This window comes from Chiloscyllium plagiosum, unplaced genomic scaffold, assembly GCF_037043375.1.
Source record: "Chiloscyllium plagiosum isolate Xiang-an unplaced genomic scaffold, Cpla_swu_hap1 HiC_scaffold_8, whole genome shotgun sequence".
NCBI lineage: Eukaryota > Metazoa > Chordata > Chondrichthyes > Orectolobiformes > Hemiscylliidae > Chiloscyllium > Chiloscyllium plagiosum.
Genome location: NW_028270146.1, coordinates 98850762 through 98865628, shown reverse-complemented (window position 1 = coordinate 98865628; position 14867 = coordinate 98850762). Strand labels below are relative to the sequence as shown.

Genomic DNA, 14867 nt, shown 5'->3' with positions numbered 1-14867 from the left:
CAAATTTTGCCCAACGTAATTACTTGTATCTTATATTTCTACTGTTTTAGGCTTTCATTTCATTTGCCACTGATCTTTTCCTATAAGCTGTACTTGCTTCTTGTGCTATCTTTTTCAATTCCCTTCTGCATTTGCTATAATCTTCCTGTCCAATTAATTCAACCTTGTAGTCACAGTTAGCTTTAAGTGATCTCCAATTGCAACATGTTCCAATTTCCTTATTTTGCTTCCCAGAACCAGATCCAAACACGTCTTCCTTCCTTGTTGGACTGAAGACACTTTGATTCACAAAGTCCTTCAGAGCACTTTTCACAAGTTAAAATCCTATCAATCCTCAGTGCTTTTTAAAAAAAAGCTTTAGTCTTTCTTGTGATGTGGACTTCACTGACAAACCCATCATTTGACACACAATGTCAATTATCCTTAAAATGAGTGGTTGATAGGCTATTTAAGACGACAGTTAAGAGCCCATTGTGCGTCAGACCCAGGTGAGGACAGCAGATTTCCTTTCCCAAGTGGCAATAATGAACCAAATCAGATTTTATGAAAATCTATCAGTTGTCATGGTCATTATCACTGAGACAAGCTTTCAATCCCAGATTTTTATTCCTTGAATTTGAAACCATATCCCCAGACATTTAGCCCGGATTAATAGTTCAGCGACGTTACAACTGCTGCTCCAACAAGACTGGAGGGTAGCAAATCTCATGCCCTTATTCAAGATTGGCTGCAAACAAAAACCTGGGAACTGCAGACCAGTAAGCCTAACATCTGTGGTAGGTAAATTACTTGAGAAGATTGAGAGATATGCATGCATTTGGAAAGACAGAGTTTGATTAGGAATAGTCAGCTTGGTTTTGTGCTTGGGAGATCATGCCTCACAAATTTAGAGTTTTTTGAGGTGAGCAGGAAAGTTGATGAGAGCAGGGCGGTAGACATAGTCTACACAAATTTCAATAAGGCCTTTGATAAGGTTTCACGTGGTAGTGTACTCTCAAAGGTTAGATCGCAAGGAATCCAGGGGGAGTTGGCAAATTGGATACACAATTAGTTTGATGGAAGGAAGCAGAGGGTAATAGTGGAAGGATGCTTGTCAAACTGGAGGCTTGTGGCTAGTGGATTGCTCCAGGAGTCGGTACTGGGCCCAGTTCTGTTTGTTATCGATATTAATAACTTGGATGAGAATGTACAAGGCATGATTAGTAAGTTTGCAGAGGACATTAAAAAAGATGGTATTGTGGACAGTGAGGAAAGTTATCAGAAATTGCAGCAGAACCTTGATCAGCTGGGGAAGTGGGCTCAGAAATGACAAATGGAGTTTAATATAGATAAGTGTGAGGTCTTGCATTTTGTCAAATCAAATCAAGGTAGGAGTTTCATGATGAATGGTAGGGCCTTGAGTGTAGTGGAATGTAGGGACATTGGAGTTCAGTTGAAAGTGAAAGTGGAGCCACAGGTAGACAAGGCAGTGAAGGCAGCTTTTGCCTTCATCAGTCAGGGCATTGAGTAGAGACGTTGGAACGTTATGTTGCAGTTGTACAGGAGGTTGGTGAGGCTGCACTTGGAATATCGTTTTGAGTTTTGGTCACCTTGCTAGAGGAAGAATGTTATTAAACTGGAAAGACTGCAGAAGAAATTTGTAATGATGTTGCCAGGTCTGAGTTAGAGGGAGAGGTTGGACAAGCGAGGACATTTTTCTTTACAGCGTAGGAGACTGAGGGGGGCTCTTATAGAATTGTACAAGGTCATGACAGGCATAGATAGAGTGAAGGCAGTCAGACTTTTTCCCAGGGTTGGGGAATCGAGGATTGGAGGGCATCAGTTTAAGGTTAGAGGGGAAAAAAATTAAAGGGAACCTGAGGGGTAGCATTTGTTTAAACACAGGGGATATTATGCATTTGGAATGAACTGTCAGCGGAAGTGGTACATTAACAACATTTAAAAAGGCATTTGGACAAATTGACTGATAGGAAATGGGTTAGCATTGATGGACATTTTAGTCAGCGTATCAGGGCCTGTATCTGTGCTGTAGGATTCTAGGACTCTATTACCATCTCACCCACAATTTTCCCCATCCATATTGGATAATTAAATCTTGTTATTTCTCTAATTTTGTTATAAGTGATCGAAATTTACAGAACACTTGTTCATCTCTATTTGCACTTGTTTGGAAATTTATTTTTAACAAGTTCAGCTAAAAGATATTATAGAAGCAAGGAGAGAATAAGTGAAGAGACTGGCAGCTAATAAAGAAGAATCGAAAAGTCACTGATTAGCATATAAACAAAAGGGAACTGAAAGGAGCGAGGCTGATAAGAAACTGATAACAAAAAAGGTGGCTCAGTGGTTAGCACTGCTGCCTCACAGCACCAGGGACCCGTGTTCGATTCCAGCCTTAGGCTGTGTGGAGTTTGCACATTCTCCCCGTGTCTGCATGGGTTTCCTCTGGGTACTCCGGTTTTCTCCCACAATCCAAAGATGTGCAGGTCAGGTGAATTGGCCACACCAAATTGCCCATATGGAATATTCTATTGTCTATTAGTGAGGGCTAAAAATGAGTAGGGGAAAGGGTCTGGGTGGGTTACTATTCAGACGGTCGGTGTGGACATGTTGGGCCAAAGGGCCTGTTTCCATACTGTAGGGAATCTAATCTAATCTAATGAAATGTACTCATGGGGACTGGAGCGATGACTTGAGTCACTAACAAAGTACTTTGCAACTGTCTTCACCAAGAGTGAAGATACCGCCAAGGTCACGTGAGAGACTGGAGAGTTGACATACTGGATGAGCTAAAAATTGTTAAAGAAAAGGTAGTAGAAAGATTGGCTATACTTAAAGTTGAAAGATTACCACAACGAGAATAGATGGATCGTCTTTATCAATGTTGGAAGTCAGAGTGGAAATTGCTGGTGGTGAACATGGTATTCAATTCTTCCTTTGTTAAAGAGGGGGTACCAGCAAATGTTACATCTTTGCTTAACAGAAGGGTGTATGAATGAGCGTTATATTCCTTTTATCAGCTGGGAACTGGTCCTTGCATGTGAATGTATGTTGCTTCTAGTAAGTTTTAATAACCATGTTACAAGAACAACTGTTTTTCTTAAATTAGTTATTACAGCTAATATATGTTCAAGTCTTGTGCCTTTTCTGAATTAGAATACTAGAGTTCCCTGTTGCCTCCTCCATGACAAGGTCTTGGCAAATCAGTAAACCTTTTCACTTGCAGTACAAATTGTTGCAGTCACTTGCTACTAATAGTATTCCAAAAATAATTAATAATCAAATTGCTAAAGGAGAAGAAAATAAACACAATGACTATCATTAGAGGTAACTTACATAGAACATAAAAGCGCAGTAGAGGCCCTTTTGGCCCTTGATGTTGCGCCAACCTGTGGAACCAATCTGATGCCCATCTATCCTACACTATTCCATTCTCATCCTTATGCCTATCCAATGACCATTTAAATGCCCTTAAAGTTGGCGAGTCTACTACTGCTGCAGTCGGTGCATTCCACACCCCTACTACTCTTGAGTAAAGAAAGTACCTCTGACATCTGTTCTATATCTAGCATCCCTCAATTTAAAGCTATGTCCCCTTATGCTAGCCATCACCATCCGAGGAAAAAGGCTCTCACTGTCCACCCTATCTAACCCTCTTATCTTATATGTCTCAATTAAGTCACCTCTCAACCTTCTTCTCTCTAACGAAAACAGCCTCAAATCCCTCAGCCTTTCCTCATAAGATCTTCCTTCCATACTAGGCAACGTCCTAGTAAATCTCCTCTGAACCCTTTCCAAAGCTTCCATGTCCTTCCTATAATGTGGTGACCAGAACTGTACGCAATACTCCAATTGCAGCCGCACCAGAGTTTTGTACAGCTGCAACATGACCTTATGGCTCCGAAACTCAATCCCTCTACCAATAAAAGCTAACACACTGTATGCCTTCTTAACAACCCTATCAACCTGGGTGGCAACTTTCAGGGATCTATGCACATGGACAGAGATCTCTCTGCTCATCTACACTACCAAGAATCTTAACATTAACCCAGCAGTCTGTATTCCTGTTGCTCCTTCCAAAGTGAATCACCTCACACCTTTACCCATTAAAACTCCATTTGCTACCTCTCAGCCCAGCTCTGCAGCTTTTCTATGTCCTTCTGTAACCTGCAACATCTTTCGGCACCATCCACAACTCCACTGACCTGAGTGTCATCTGCAAATTTACTAACCCATCCTTCTAAGCACTCATCCAGGTCATTTATAAAATTGATAAACAACAGTGGACCCAAAAGAGATCCTTGCGGTACGCCACGAGTAACTGAACTCCAGGATGAACATTTCCCATCAACCACCACCCTGTCTTCTTTCAGCTAGCCAATTTCTGATCCAAACCGCTAAATCACCTTCAATCCCATGCTTCCGCATTTTCTACAAAAGCCTACCATGGGGAACCTTATCAAATGCTTTACTGAAATTCCTATACACCCCATCAATCACTTTACCCTCATCCACCTGTTTGGTCACCATCTCAAAAGAACTCAATAAGGTTTGTGAGGCACGACCTACCCTTTACAAAACCGCACTGACTGTCCCTAATCAACTTATTCCTATCTAGATGATCATAAATCTTATCTCTTACACCCTTTTCTAACACTTCACCCACAATTGAAGCAAGGCTTACTGGTCTATAATTACAAAGGTTGTCTCTACTCCCCTTCTTGAACAAGGGACAACATTTACTATTCTCCAAACTTTTGGCACTATTCCTATAGAGAATGATGACATAAAGATCAAGCCAAAAGCTCTGCAATCTCCTCCCTGGCTTCCCAGAGAATGCTAGGAAAAATATCTGGGCTAAAGAATGATATGTCTGTGGATGAGTTGGGATGCACCCTGGGATATATAGAACAAGTAGCCAGAGGTAGTGAATGCACTGGTATTAATATTCCAAGAATCATTAGATTCTGGAAATGTCCCAGAGAACTGGAAAACTGCCAATGCAATGCCCTTATTAAAAAAGGGAAGGAAACAAAAAGAAACAGGCGTGATAGGCATCTCTTCTTGGGAAATGTTAGAATCTATTATAAAGGATGGAATAGCAAAACATTATAAATACACGATATAATCAAGGAGCATCAACATGACTTCATGAAGGGGAAACAAATTTATTACAATTCTTTGAAGAGGTAGCAAGAGGGCAGATAAAGGGATTTGACAGATTATATATGTTTGTATTTCCAAAAGGCATTTGAAAAGTTATTGCTCATAAGGCTTTTTAACAAGATAAGAGCACGCGATGTTGAGGGTAGTACATTAGTATGGTTAGAGGATTGGCTAACTTATAGAAAAGAGTGTTGAAACAAGGAGGTGTTTTCAGGATAGCAACCTGTAACTAGTGGAGAGCCACAGGGATTTGTGCTGAGTCCGTAATTATTTAAAATATAGATGAATTACTTGGATTATGGTAGTAAATGTACTATCACGTTTTTGAATGGCACAAAAATTGGTGGGAAAGTAAGTGATGAGAATGGCACAGTCTACAAAAGAACATAAACAAATTGAGTGGACAAAAGCAGATGGAATATAATGTAGGATTGTGTGAAATATGTACTTTGGCTAGAAGAGTTGAGGAACTGAATATATAAATGGAGAAAGACAGCAGAAAGCTACAGCAGAGGGATTTTGGGTTCCTTGTGCTGGAATCCCAAAACGCTAGCATAGAATTCTGCAGGTTAACAGGGAAGGTGATTGGAATATTGTTTTTTATTTTAAATGGAACGAAGAATAAAGATAACTCTCACTAAAACTATAGAAGGCACTAGTTACATCACACCTAGAATACTGTGAACAGTTTTGGTCCCTTGTGTAAGGGAAGATACCAGCACATCAAAGCAGTTCAGAAAAAAAGTTCACTAGATTGATTCAAAGTATGAAGTATTTTCTTATCAGGATCTTGTACTCAGATTACTTTATTAGAATGAGAGATGATCTTCTTGAGACATCAGATTTTTAGGAGACTTGACAGGGTAGTTCTGACAGGATGTTCCTCCTTACGGGAGAGTCGTGGATTGTAAGTCATAATCATCTGAGTATGAGGTTGCCCAGTGAGGACAGAGGTAAGGAGAAATTTTTTCTCTCAAAGATAATGAATCTGTGGAATTCTTTATCACAGAAAACTGTATGGGCATAGTTGGTCAGTGTATTCGAAGTTGAGATAGACAGATTTTCAATCAATCAGTTAGGGAAACAAAGGTTGGGGGAAAAGGCACGCAAGTGGAGTTGAGGATTATCACATCTGCCATGGTCTTATCAAATAGTGGAGCACGCTGATTGTCCAAATGACCTACTTCTACTCTTGCATCTTATTGTCTGATGGAACTACTTTAGAATGCTATGCAGCAATTTGTGCCTACAGCTCACCAAATGTATTAGTTATGCTCCTAACATCAGTTACATACAAACTTAATATCTTTCTTACTGTTGCTATTTTCCTCAGTGTGATCCCTGCAATTTTTGGGATATGGTAAAGGTCCGATATAAGTGATGGTTTGCCAAGAAATTAAAGTGCATTATCGCAGCAGCTCGACAAATGGATGCACAATACTGCTGTAGAATGCATCTGGTTTATACCTCACTTAAAATTAGTTATTTGTAACATTTACTGTTGCAAAGTGAGACTTCAGTTATTTCACACACGAATACATCTTTTCAAAATCTCTAACAGAATTATTTGGGGCGAGTGGGGAAAGGATGCTACTTTCTGTGAGATGAGATTTAGAAGAACTGTGTAAATATCACAAAGTTATTTTTGGAGTGAAATGAGCATTGAAATCAAACACTGCAGTGAGGCAACCTCTTTAAGAGATATTTGATGCAAATGTATGCCCACTATGTTACATCAATTTATTTTCTTCCACAGCATTAGGAAGTGAACTTAGCATTCATATCAGACAATTTAAAAAAGGTTCTGAAATAGGTGCATATTTACTAACCCAAATGGGGATTTTGTTTTTTGGCAGCCATGGGGCATCTGTACTATAAGCTTATCGATTGTCTCACTATCTGATTTTAATGCTGTTTTTATTTCTCAGTCCTTGATTTTCCTAACTCTATCAAGTTGGTTTAAGCATTCTACAACAGTAGTAATTAACCTCAGAGTAAGGATCAACATTAACTTGTTGTATAAATGCCTCTTCTCACAGAATTGATTCCAATATCCGAACAATGTTAAGGTTGCCCTCTTACATTACTTCAATAGCCACGCATTTAGTTATACTAGATTCTGTTGCTGTACTCACCAGTACTTGGTACTGGATGCAATCACAGGAATATAGGACTTAGGACCAGGAAAAATCCATTTGGCTCTTTGAGCCCACTCCAATATTTAATAAGGTTGATCTGGTTGTAGTCTCAATTCCACTTGACTGTCTATCTCCCATAACCTTCAATTCACTTGTCTATCTTAACCTTACATAAATTCAGTGACCCAGTCGCCACTGTTTTTTAGGGAAGAGAATCCCACAGACCAATGACATTCAGAGAAAAAAGAAATCCCTGATTTCGAGTCTTTCTTTCTAGGGAAACACCCTCTAAGAATCCATTCTGTCAATTCGCTCAGGATCTTACATATTCTAATAAGATAACCTCGCTGAACTCTTCCAAACTCCATTGGAATGAGGCCCAACCTGTTCAACATTCTTCATAATACCTTTATTCCAAAATGAATAAGTGAATCCTCAAATTACATTTGAGATTGCATTTTTAATCATTTTAGAAACTGAAACTCTGCCTGAAAAATCTCAATAGTTTCCAAATTTGGCTGGGACTTCTAATTGTTAAACCATTCCCCTTTCCCTCTCAAAAAACTCCGTGCATGATAACCACTGAATATCACTTGGTGCTACCTTTTACCCTGACACTAGGGAACCAACATACCATTCTGCAAATTATATCTGAAGTTATAAAAATGTCTATCTACGTATGCCTAACTACAGAGTTCCCTGAGATGTGCAGAAAGCCATGATAACTGCAATATCATCAGGCAATACAGACTTTCTGTCAGCAGGTATTTGTTGATCTAAACATATCCTCCAACATCAAGATGATCAGATTTGTTTTATCCAAATAGATTTAGGGCTGAGGAGTAAATATATATGATCTCTGTTAATGAATTCTATGCAACATCATGTAGAAACATTTGGTGAAAGGAGAGGAGAGTGCTGAGTGATATTCTGCTTTGTCTAGAGTCAGTTCACTGCCTTGGTCCAAAGGTGAAGTCTGGCTTTTGGGATGAGGTATTGGACAGTTTGGATATGTCTGCTGCTGCAGCAAGAGACAGCAACTTCAAACGAGGGATAAACTAAGGGGTAGAGTAATAGCAATTCTATCCAATGCAAAGACTGCAGTTCATACTTAAGATTTTTTTAAAAAAGAAATCAAATAATTAACATGGCTCAAGAAGAGCTTACTTACTGATTGACAGTCTGCCAGCCGGAACTTCTTGGTTGTCCAAATAATGAAAAAGATTGACGCTATACAAAGGAAGTAAAGGATTTAAAAGTGAAATATTAACTATATACAGGTATCTAGTCTCTTTCTCAACCTGAGTCATCAAGGTTAATCTACCTGGAATACACTAATCATTGCCTCAGCAACAGGAAGGGATGATTTGCATAGTATAGGGTAAATGCAATGGCACCCCAGTCGTGCACAAATTGCATCACAGCTGTGCCTTACTATATGCATAAGATTCCACATATTATTTCACATGCAATACCATTCTTAGTGAAAGCCTAACAGGTTTTAGCAGGCTGTTGTACAATTGAAGTTGACTGCCATCACCCGAAGTGCGTGCACACACAAACATTGGGCATCACGAATGTTAAGATAGAATCTTTTTATTTTTATTTATTTTTTAGCTGTGGACTAAAATGGAAAAGGAGTGTTTTAAAATCAAAATGGGAAAGGAATTGCTGTACTTTTGAAAAGAGCTGCTGCAACTCTGTGTGTTGCGTTTACACTGCAGCTTTGCTAGCAGTGTAGCAGGTGAGATCAGTTTGGGAAAGATAGCTGATTGGTTTGTACAAATGTGACCAGTGCTGTTTGCCAAAAGTCATCAACCTGACAACGACTCTTCATTTGGCTGCTGGACAGGTGAATCATTTGGGGAGTTTACAAAAGTGGGGAGAAACCTCCAGATTGTTGAAAAAGAAGGCTTTGTGTTCTCTATAGGTTTTCAGTAAGTGATAGGTATAGGACAGATGTCAGAGGCAGTGGAACACACTACCTGCAACAGTAGTAGACTCGCCAGCCTAAGGGCATATAAATGGTCATTGGATAGCCATATGGACGAGAATCGAATAGTAGGTTAGATGGGCTTCAGATTGGTTTCACATGTCAGTGCAACTTCGAGGGCTGAAGGGCCTGTACTGCGATGAAATGTTCTATGTTCTAAGTGTCTGAGGAAAGCTACTTACATTCTCCTACCATTTGATGGAATCTATTGTGTTTAATCAGTAACTAACAGACTTTGTAATTAGTGTACCAATTGCCCTGTGCCTCCTATAAAGAAGTGAACGAACCTGGAGAAAGGGAACTGAAAAACACAAAGTCTTGGGTTTTTAAAACAAATTATTGAATTCTGTGGGCTGGTGCTGTTGAATTGTATTTCCCCAGTTTTTTTGTCTCATCTACCAATTTTTTTTTGATTGCATTTGTTTGTATGTGCATGTAAAGTATGTTTTTGGCAGGAGGTGGGTTAGAGTTCAATTAGTTGAATTATATGTTGTTAGTTTATAATTTTGCTTACCTATGGTTGGAACTTATTTATTTGTAACATATAGTAGTTTTTGTTAACTATGGGAATCTGGTAACTGTTTGTTGACCTGATTCCATCAGACAGGTAAATTGGGGACTTTGTGTATTTTGATTAAATTTTAACTTCTGTGGTGACTACAGGAGTGGCTTGAACGCCAGTAAACTTTCCCAAGTAGATCCTAATACGAAATGCGGCATAGTGCCTCACAGTGCCAGGGACCCGACTGCGATTCCAGCCTCGGCCATCTGTCTGTGTGGAATTTGCACATTCTCCGTGTCTGTGTGGGTTTCCTCCAGGTGCTCAGGCTTCCTCCCACAGTCCAAAGATGAGCAGGTTGGGTGAATTGGCCATGCTAAATTGCCCGTAGTGCTCAGGCATGTGTATGTTAGGTGCGTTAGTTAGGGGAAATGTAGAGTATTAAAGTAGGGGAATGGGCCTGGGTGGGATACTCTTCAGAGGATACAGTGTGGCCTGTTTTCACACTGTAGGGACTCTATTCTAATTCTATACACAAAATAGTAATTATGGTTGCAAATATAAGCTGATTTTCTTCCATGCTAACCAGGGAGCTTGAAGTAACTTGTAACTTTGGAACTAGCCAAGGTCAGTTTATAACATAGACCAAGTACAAATTTGCAACTTTTCTTGAATGCCTTCTGTACTACCACTTAACCCCTGGAGATGTTCCAACTATGTTAAGATTGAAGTAGCTGTAAATAATGTCAGGAGAAGAAAGTGAGAGTAGATAGCTGGTGTTTGCAGAGAATTCATGCATCAAATAGATATTTTCCTATCCTGAACTCTCTATGCTGGTCAAGTTGTTCTTTTAATCTCAAGTGAAATGGAGACATTTCATGGAATTTAACATAATGTAGAGAACTTACTTGATTGATCATCTGTTGTGTTTATTCCACTTAGATTAATATGAATGTTCAATGTTGTAGGAATGCCAATAAAAAAAAACTGCATGAAAATTCACACCCCAAAACCTATCCACCAACACACACCACTTTCCCCTCCAAAGAAGAAACTCAGACGTTATTTATATTTAACATCTAATCCCCTAGTTAGGTCATTCAAACACTAGAAACACAAGTGCATTGTTTAGGCCAGGGACAACAGGCCAATGATTTATGATTTTTTAGACAATACAAAACATTTTTCCCTTTTGAGAGACATCATTATTGCCGTGTAAGTTACATCCTCCTTCAGTCTGCGTATAATACTTGGTACACTCACTTGAAGAGCCATTTGAGAGGTCAACCTTCACAAGCCCAATGTTATACTTGCCAATTCTTCTACTGTTAAATTGGTTATATTTCACTACTTTACAAATACATACTCACCATGGTGTAAGCAAAGTCAGTGAGTATAAATTTCAGAAACTTTTGTTATCAAGGATCCAAAAGGTACACTGCTGGCTAATCGGGCCACTTAAGAGAAAACTCTGCAGTAGGTGCATAGTTCCTTGAAAGTGGACAGGCAGACAAAGTGGTGAAGGTGGCATTTGGCATACTTGCCTTATCACTGAATACAGGAGTTGGCATGTCACATTTCAGCTGTAGTTGACATTGGTAAGGCCACATTTAGAATTGCATAAAGTTCTGATCACCTTCTACAAGGAGGATGTTGTTAATCTTGAGGGGGTTCAAAAAAACTTATATGGGAAAGGAGAGCTTGAGTTATAGGGAGAGGCTGAATAGAGCGGGGATTCTTTTCCTGGAGCATTGCAGGCTGAGGGGTGACCTTGTAGAGGTTTATAAAATCATGGATAGGATGAATAGCCAAGGTCTTTCTCCTATGGTGGAGGAGTCCATATCTGGGGGGCATAGGTTTAAGTTAAGAGAAAAAAGATTTAAAAAAAAAACCTGAGGGGCAACGTTTTCATGCAGAGAGTGGTACGTGTAAGGAACAAGCTGCTAGAGAAGTGTTGGATGTGGGTACAATGACAATATTTAAAAGACATCTGGATGAGTAAATGATTAGGAAGGGTTTAGAGGGCTATGGGGCAAATGCTTGCAAATGGGACTAGGTCAGGTTGGGAAGTCTGGTCATGTAGGCGAGGTGGACCGAAGAGTCTGTTTGCATACTGTATGACTCTATGGTTCTACATGCTTATAGCTTACCTATTACAGCAAAAATGAGCGTGTTTGTGAAATGCCTGTATAAAGAAAGTTTCACAACATTCCTTCTCAACTTCAGCATTTTCATGGTTTGTGTCAAGCTGATGAAGATGTGTCATCAGTTAAGGAAATGGATGGAATTTAAAAAAATATACTGCTTTTGGAAAAAATAACAATAATCATTCAATGTTTGGAAAAAATAATTATTCTGCTTGAGGAAATGCATCCAAATTAAAAATCAGGATTAACAGTAACAGTATACTCACTGACTCAAATTCATTAGAAGTTTAATTTCATTGGCAATATCAAATTCAAGAAACCAAATGCACCAAATAAATCCATTAATTCCAAATATCTAATTCTAGAGTCACATTTTATACTGTATCAGACCATATGAATATTACTTCCGGAGGGATGCATTTCCTCCTGAAAACATAAAACACTCCATTTCCAAGCCCAGTAGCTACTTGTTAGTTAAGTTAACCAATTTGTGTGGCTGTGATTTGGAATCAATTAATTGATCCTTGTTCAGTTGTTTTTGTTTTTTTTAATCCTGTTATTTTCTTGAGTGCATCATTTACGATTAAGGTTTTAGAATTTTACAATTCTGAACTTTTGTAAAAATCTGAAAGGTTTGGTGCAATCAAATGCTACAAAGGTAAATTGATACAACCTGGTGTGTATAAAACACTAGATTGTGGTTTAGCTGTGATTGCAAATCACAACTATTGTTTTATACCCACCAGGTTGTATCAATTTAACATTTGTAGCATCTGATTGCACCAAACCTTTCAGATTTTTACAAAAGTTCAGAATTGTAAAATTCTAAAACCTTAAACGGGAATGACTGCACACAAGAAAATAACAGGATTAAAAAAAACAAAAACAACTGAACAAGGATCATTGTCCCAAACATTTACCTTATTTAATATGAAAGAATAAGTAAAATATACTCAAACCATGTGGGCACCCATTTGCCTGTTGGCTGAAGTCCTTTTGAAATGCTGCATTTTAAAAAATGCTTACACTCACTAATCATAAAAGCAGGAAATCGAGTTGGATTTATTATTAACCCTGATCAGACAGCCCTACATTGTCAGTAGCAAACTAAATAAAAAGAACCAGCAGCAATTAAAGGCTATAGGAATGAAGGGCTTCTAAATTCCTTATTTACATGGCTGCCATGCATTCATTCCAAGGTATCCGCTATTTACATAAACATAATTATTAAACTTCTTTGGCAGACAGTTAACACCCACAGTAGGTTAGAGATTGAGTACAGTTTATCAGTTACAAACTATACATCAAGAAGGATCAGGCTTAATAGGCAATGATCTTTCCTTGCTGAAAATGGAACAGAAATCTTTTTCCCGGAAGTTCCCATAACCAGAAAGGATATCCACCAGCAAAGGGCAGTGTCGAGAACAGCCAGAGGGATAAAAGCCAGAAGGGCCAAGTCGAAATTCTCCTAGAAGAAAAGGAAGGACAGGATAGTTAGATGAAAGCAAGGGAAAGAGGGAGCATGAGAAAAGAAAAGAATTTGGAAAACCCAGTACAGCACAACATGCATAGCAAACATGCCTTCAATGATTTGAAACACAAAACATTGTATTGAATAAAATCCACAATTAACTTCAAGATAATATTCACTTTTGGTTTCACTCCACTGGTAACTGGGTGGCCACAGCCAATTGGAACTGAATTAAAGCTGTCTGAACAGGTTTAACCAGGATATTCACAGCCAATGAACAGATAAATACCAACAGCCTGGTCTTGATGTGAAGTGGCATTCCATTATCCAATCCATGTCTACCATGCTGGGTAGCCATGCAGTCTTCTCTATGACACTTGTAACAATTTAGCTGAGTGAGTAACATGCCAGATTTGGCAATATTAATCATGGACTCATCTTCTAGTTACCATTCTGGAAGATACATCAGTTCAGCTTGGTTTGATTTATCTTAAATCCTCATTGATCAAACCAACATCAATCTCCTCCCCTCATTTCATACCCAGACTGATCAAGTCAGTCATTAGTTGACAAATTTATATCTTTTCTTAGAACTTTTCGGTCTTCCAATATGCTGATTTCTCCTCTGCAAAAAGCCCACTTTTATTCCCCTCCACAGCAAAGGTCCCAGCCTCACTCACTTTTACTCAACCCCCTTGACAGATCAGACCCTTTACTCACTTCTGACAGCCCAGATGTTTACTCAGTCCCCTTGACAACCAGGACCCTATACCCATACCTGTTGTCTGCAAAGCACATGCTTACAACTGAAAAGCGGACATTGCATCTTTTGACTCTTTTAGTCAGGAAATAAGTTGAGGGGGTAACATTTAAGTATAATGCAAAGGATATCCACCACAGTACACAGGAATCGATCAACGAGAGAATGATGTTCCCTACCAGAGCCAGAGTAGTTAGTGGAGTCTAAATCAAGAACAAAATAAAGTTGATTTTGAGCTACAAGAGGACATTGAGTGAAGTGCACCTTTCAACCAGGTGGAATGACAGACCTATTTCACAATTTGTCATTTTTATTTCATGTTCAGCAGAAAAGCTTCCAATGGACCTAAGTATGAAGTTATGTTGTTATCTGACACTGTATGAACATTGGATCATTAATAACAAGATCAACATGGGGAAAAAATAATTCAGGAGATGAAATCAGTCAGTATATTTTACTACACAATGAGATACCAAATGGTGAGATAATGGTGGTTCAGCAGTAAACAAGCACTCCCCTAGCAAACACAAGGGATAGGACTCAGAACTTCAACCTGAATTCCTCAGACTGTGAGACTTAACGTAAATCAATTCAGGATGGAAAACTAATTCTGAGTTAATATAATACAATAACCCTTATTAGATTTTTATAGTTAAAAAAAATGGAATGGTTTAAAAATGCTGTGTTGAGTCC

General features: G+C 38.8%; 1 protein-coding gene across 3 annotated transcripts in view; it reads right to left on the bottom strand.

Annotated features, from left to right (window-relative positions):
- Positions 1–14867, bottom strand: part of LOC122553858 (Golgi-pH regulating cation channel-like) — a 69906-nt gene that overhangs the window by 24397 nt on the left and 30642 nt on the right. For 2 of the 3 annotated variants that reach the window (XM_043698299.2, XM_043698301.2), the window contains exons 12-14: positions 14306–14377; positions 11947–12055; positions 8476–8534 (exon numbers count right to left, since the gene is read on the bottom strand). In XM_043698299.2, the coding sequence (XP_043554234.1) occupies positions 8476–8534; positions 11947–12055; positions 14306–14377 (240 nt within the window). Of the gene's footprint in view, positions 1–8475; positions 8535–11946; positions 12056–13342; positions 13412–14305; positions 14378–14867 lie in introns of all 3 variants that reach the window. The other variant, XM_043698300.2, reaches the window with a different exon arrangement.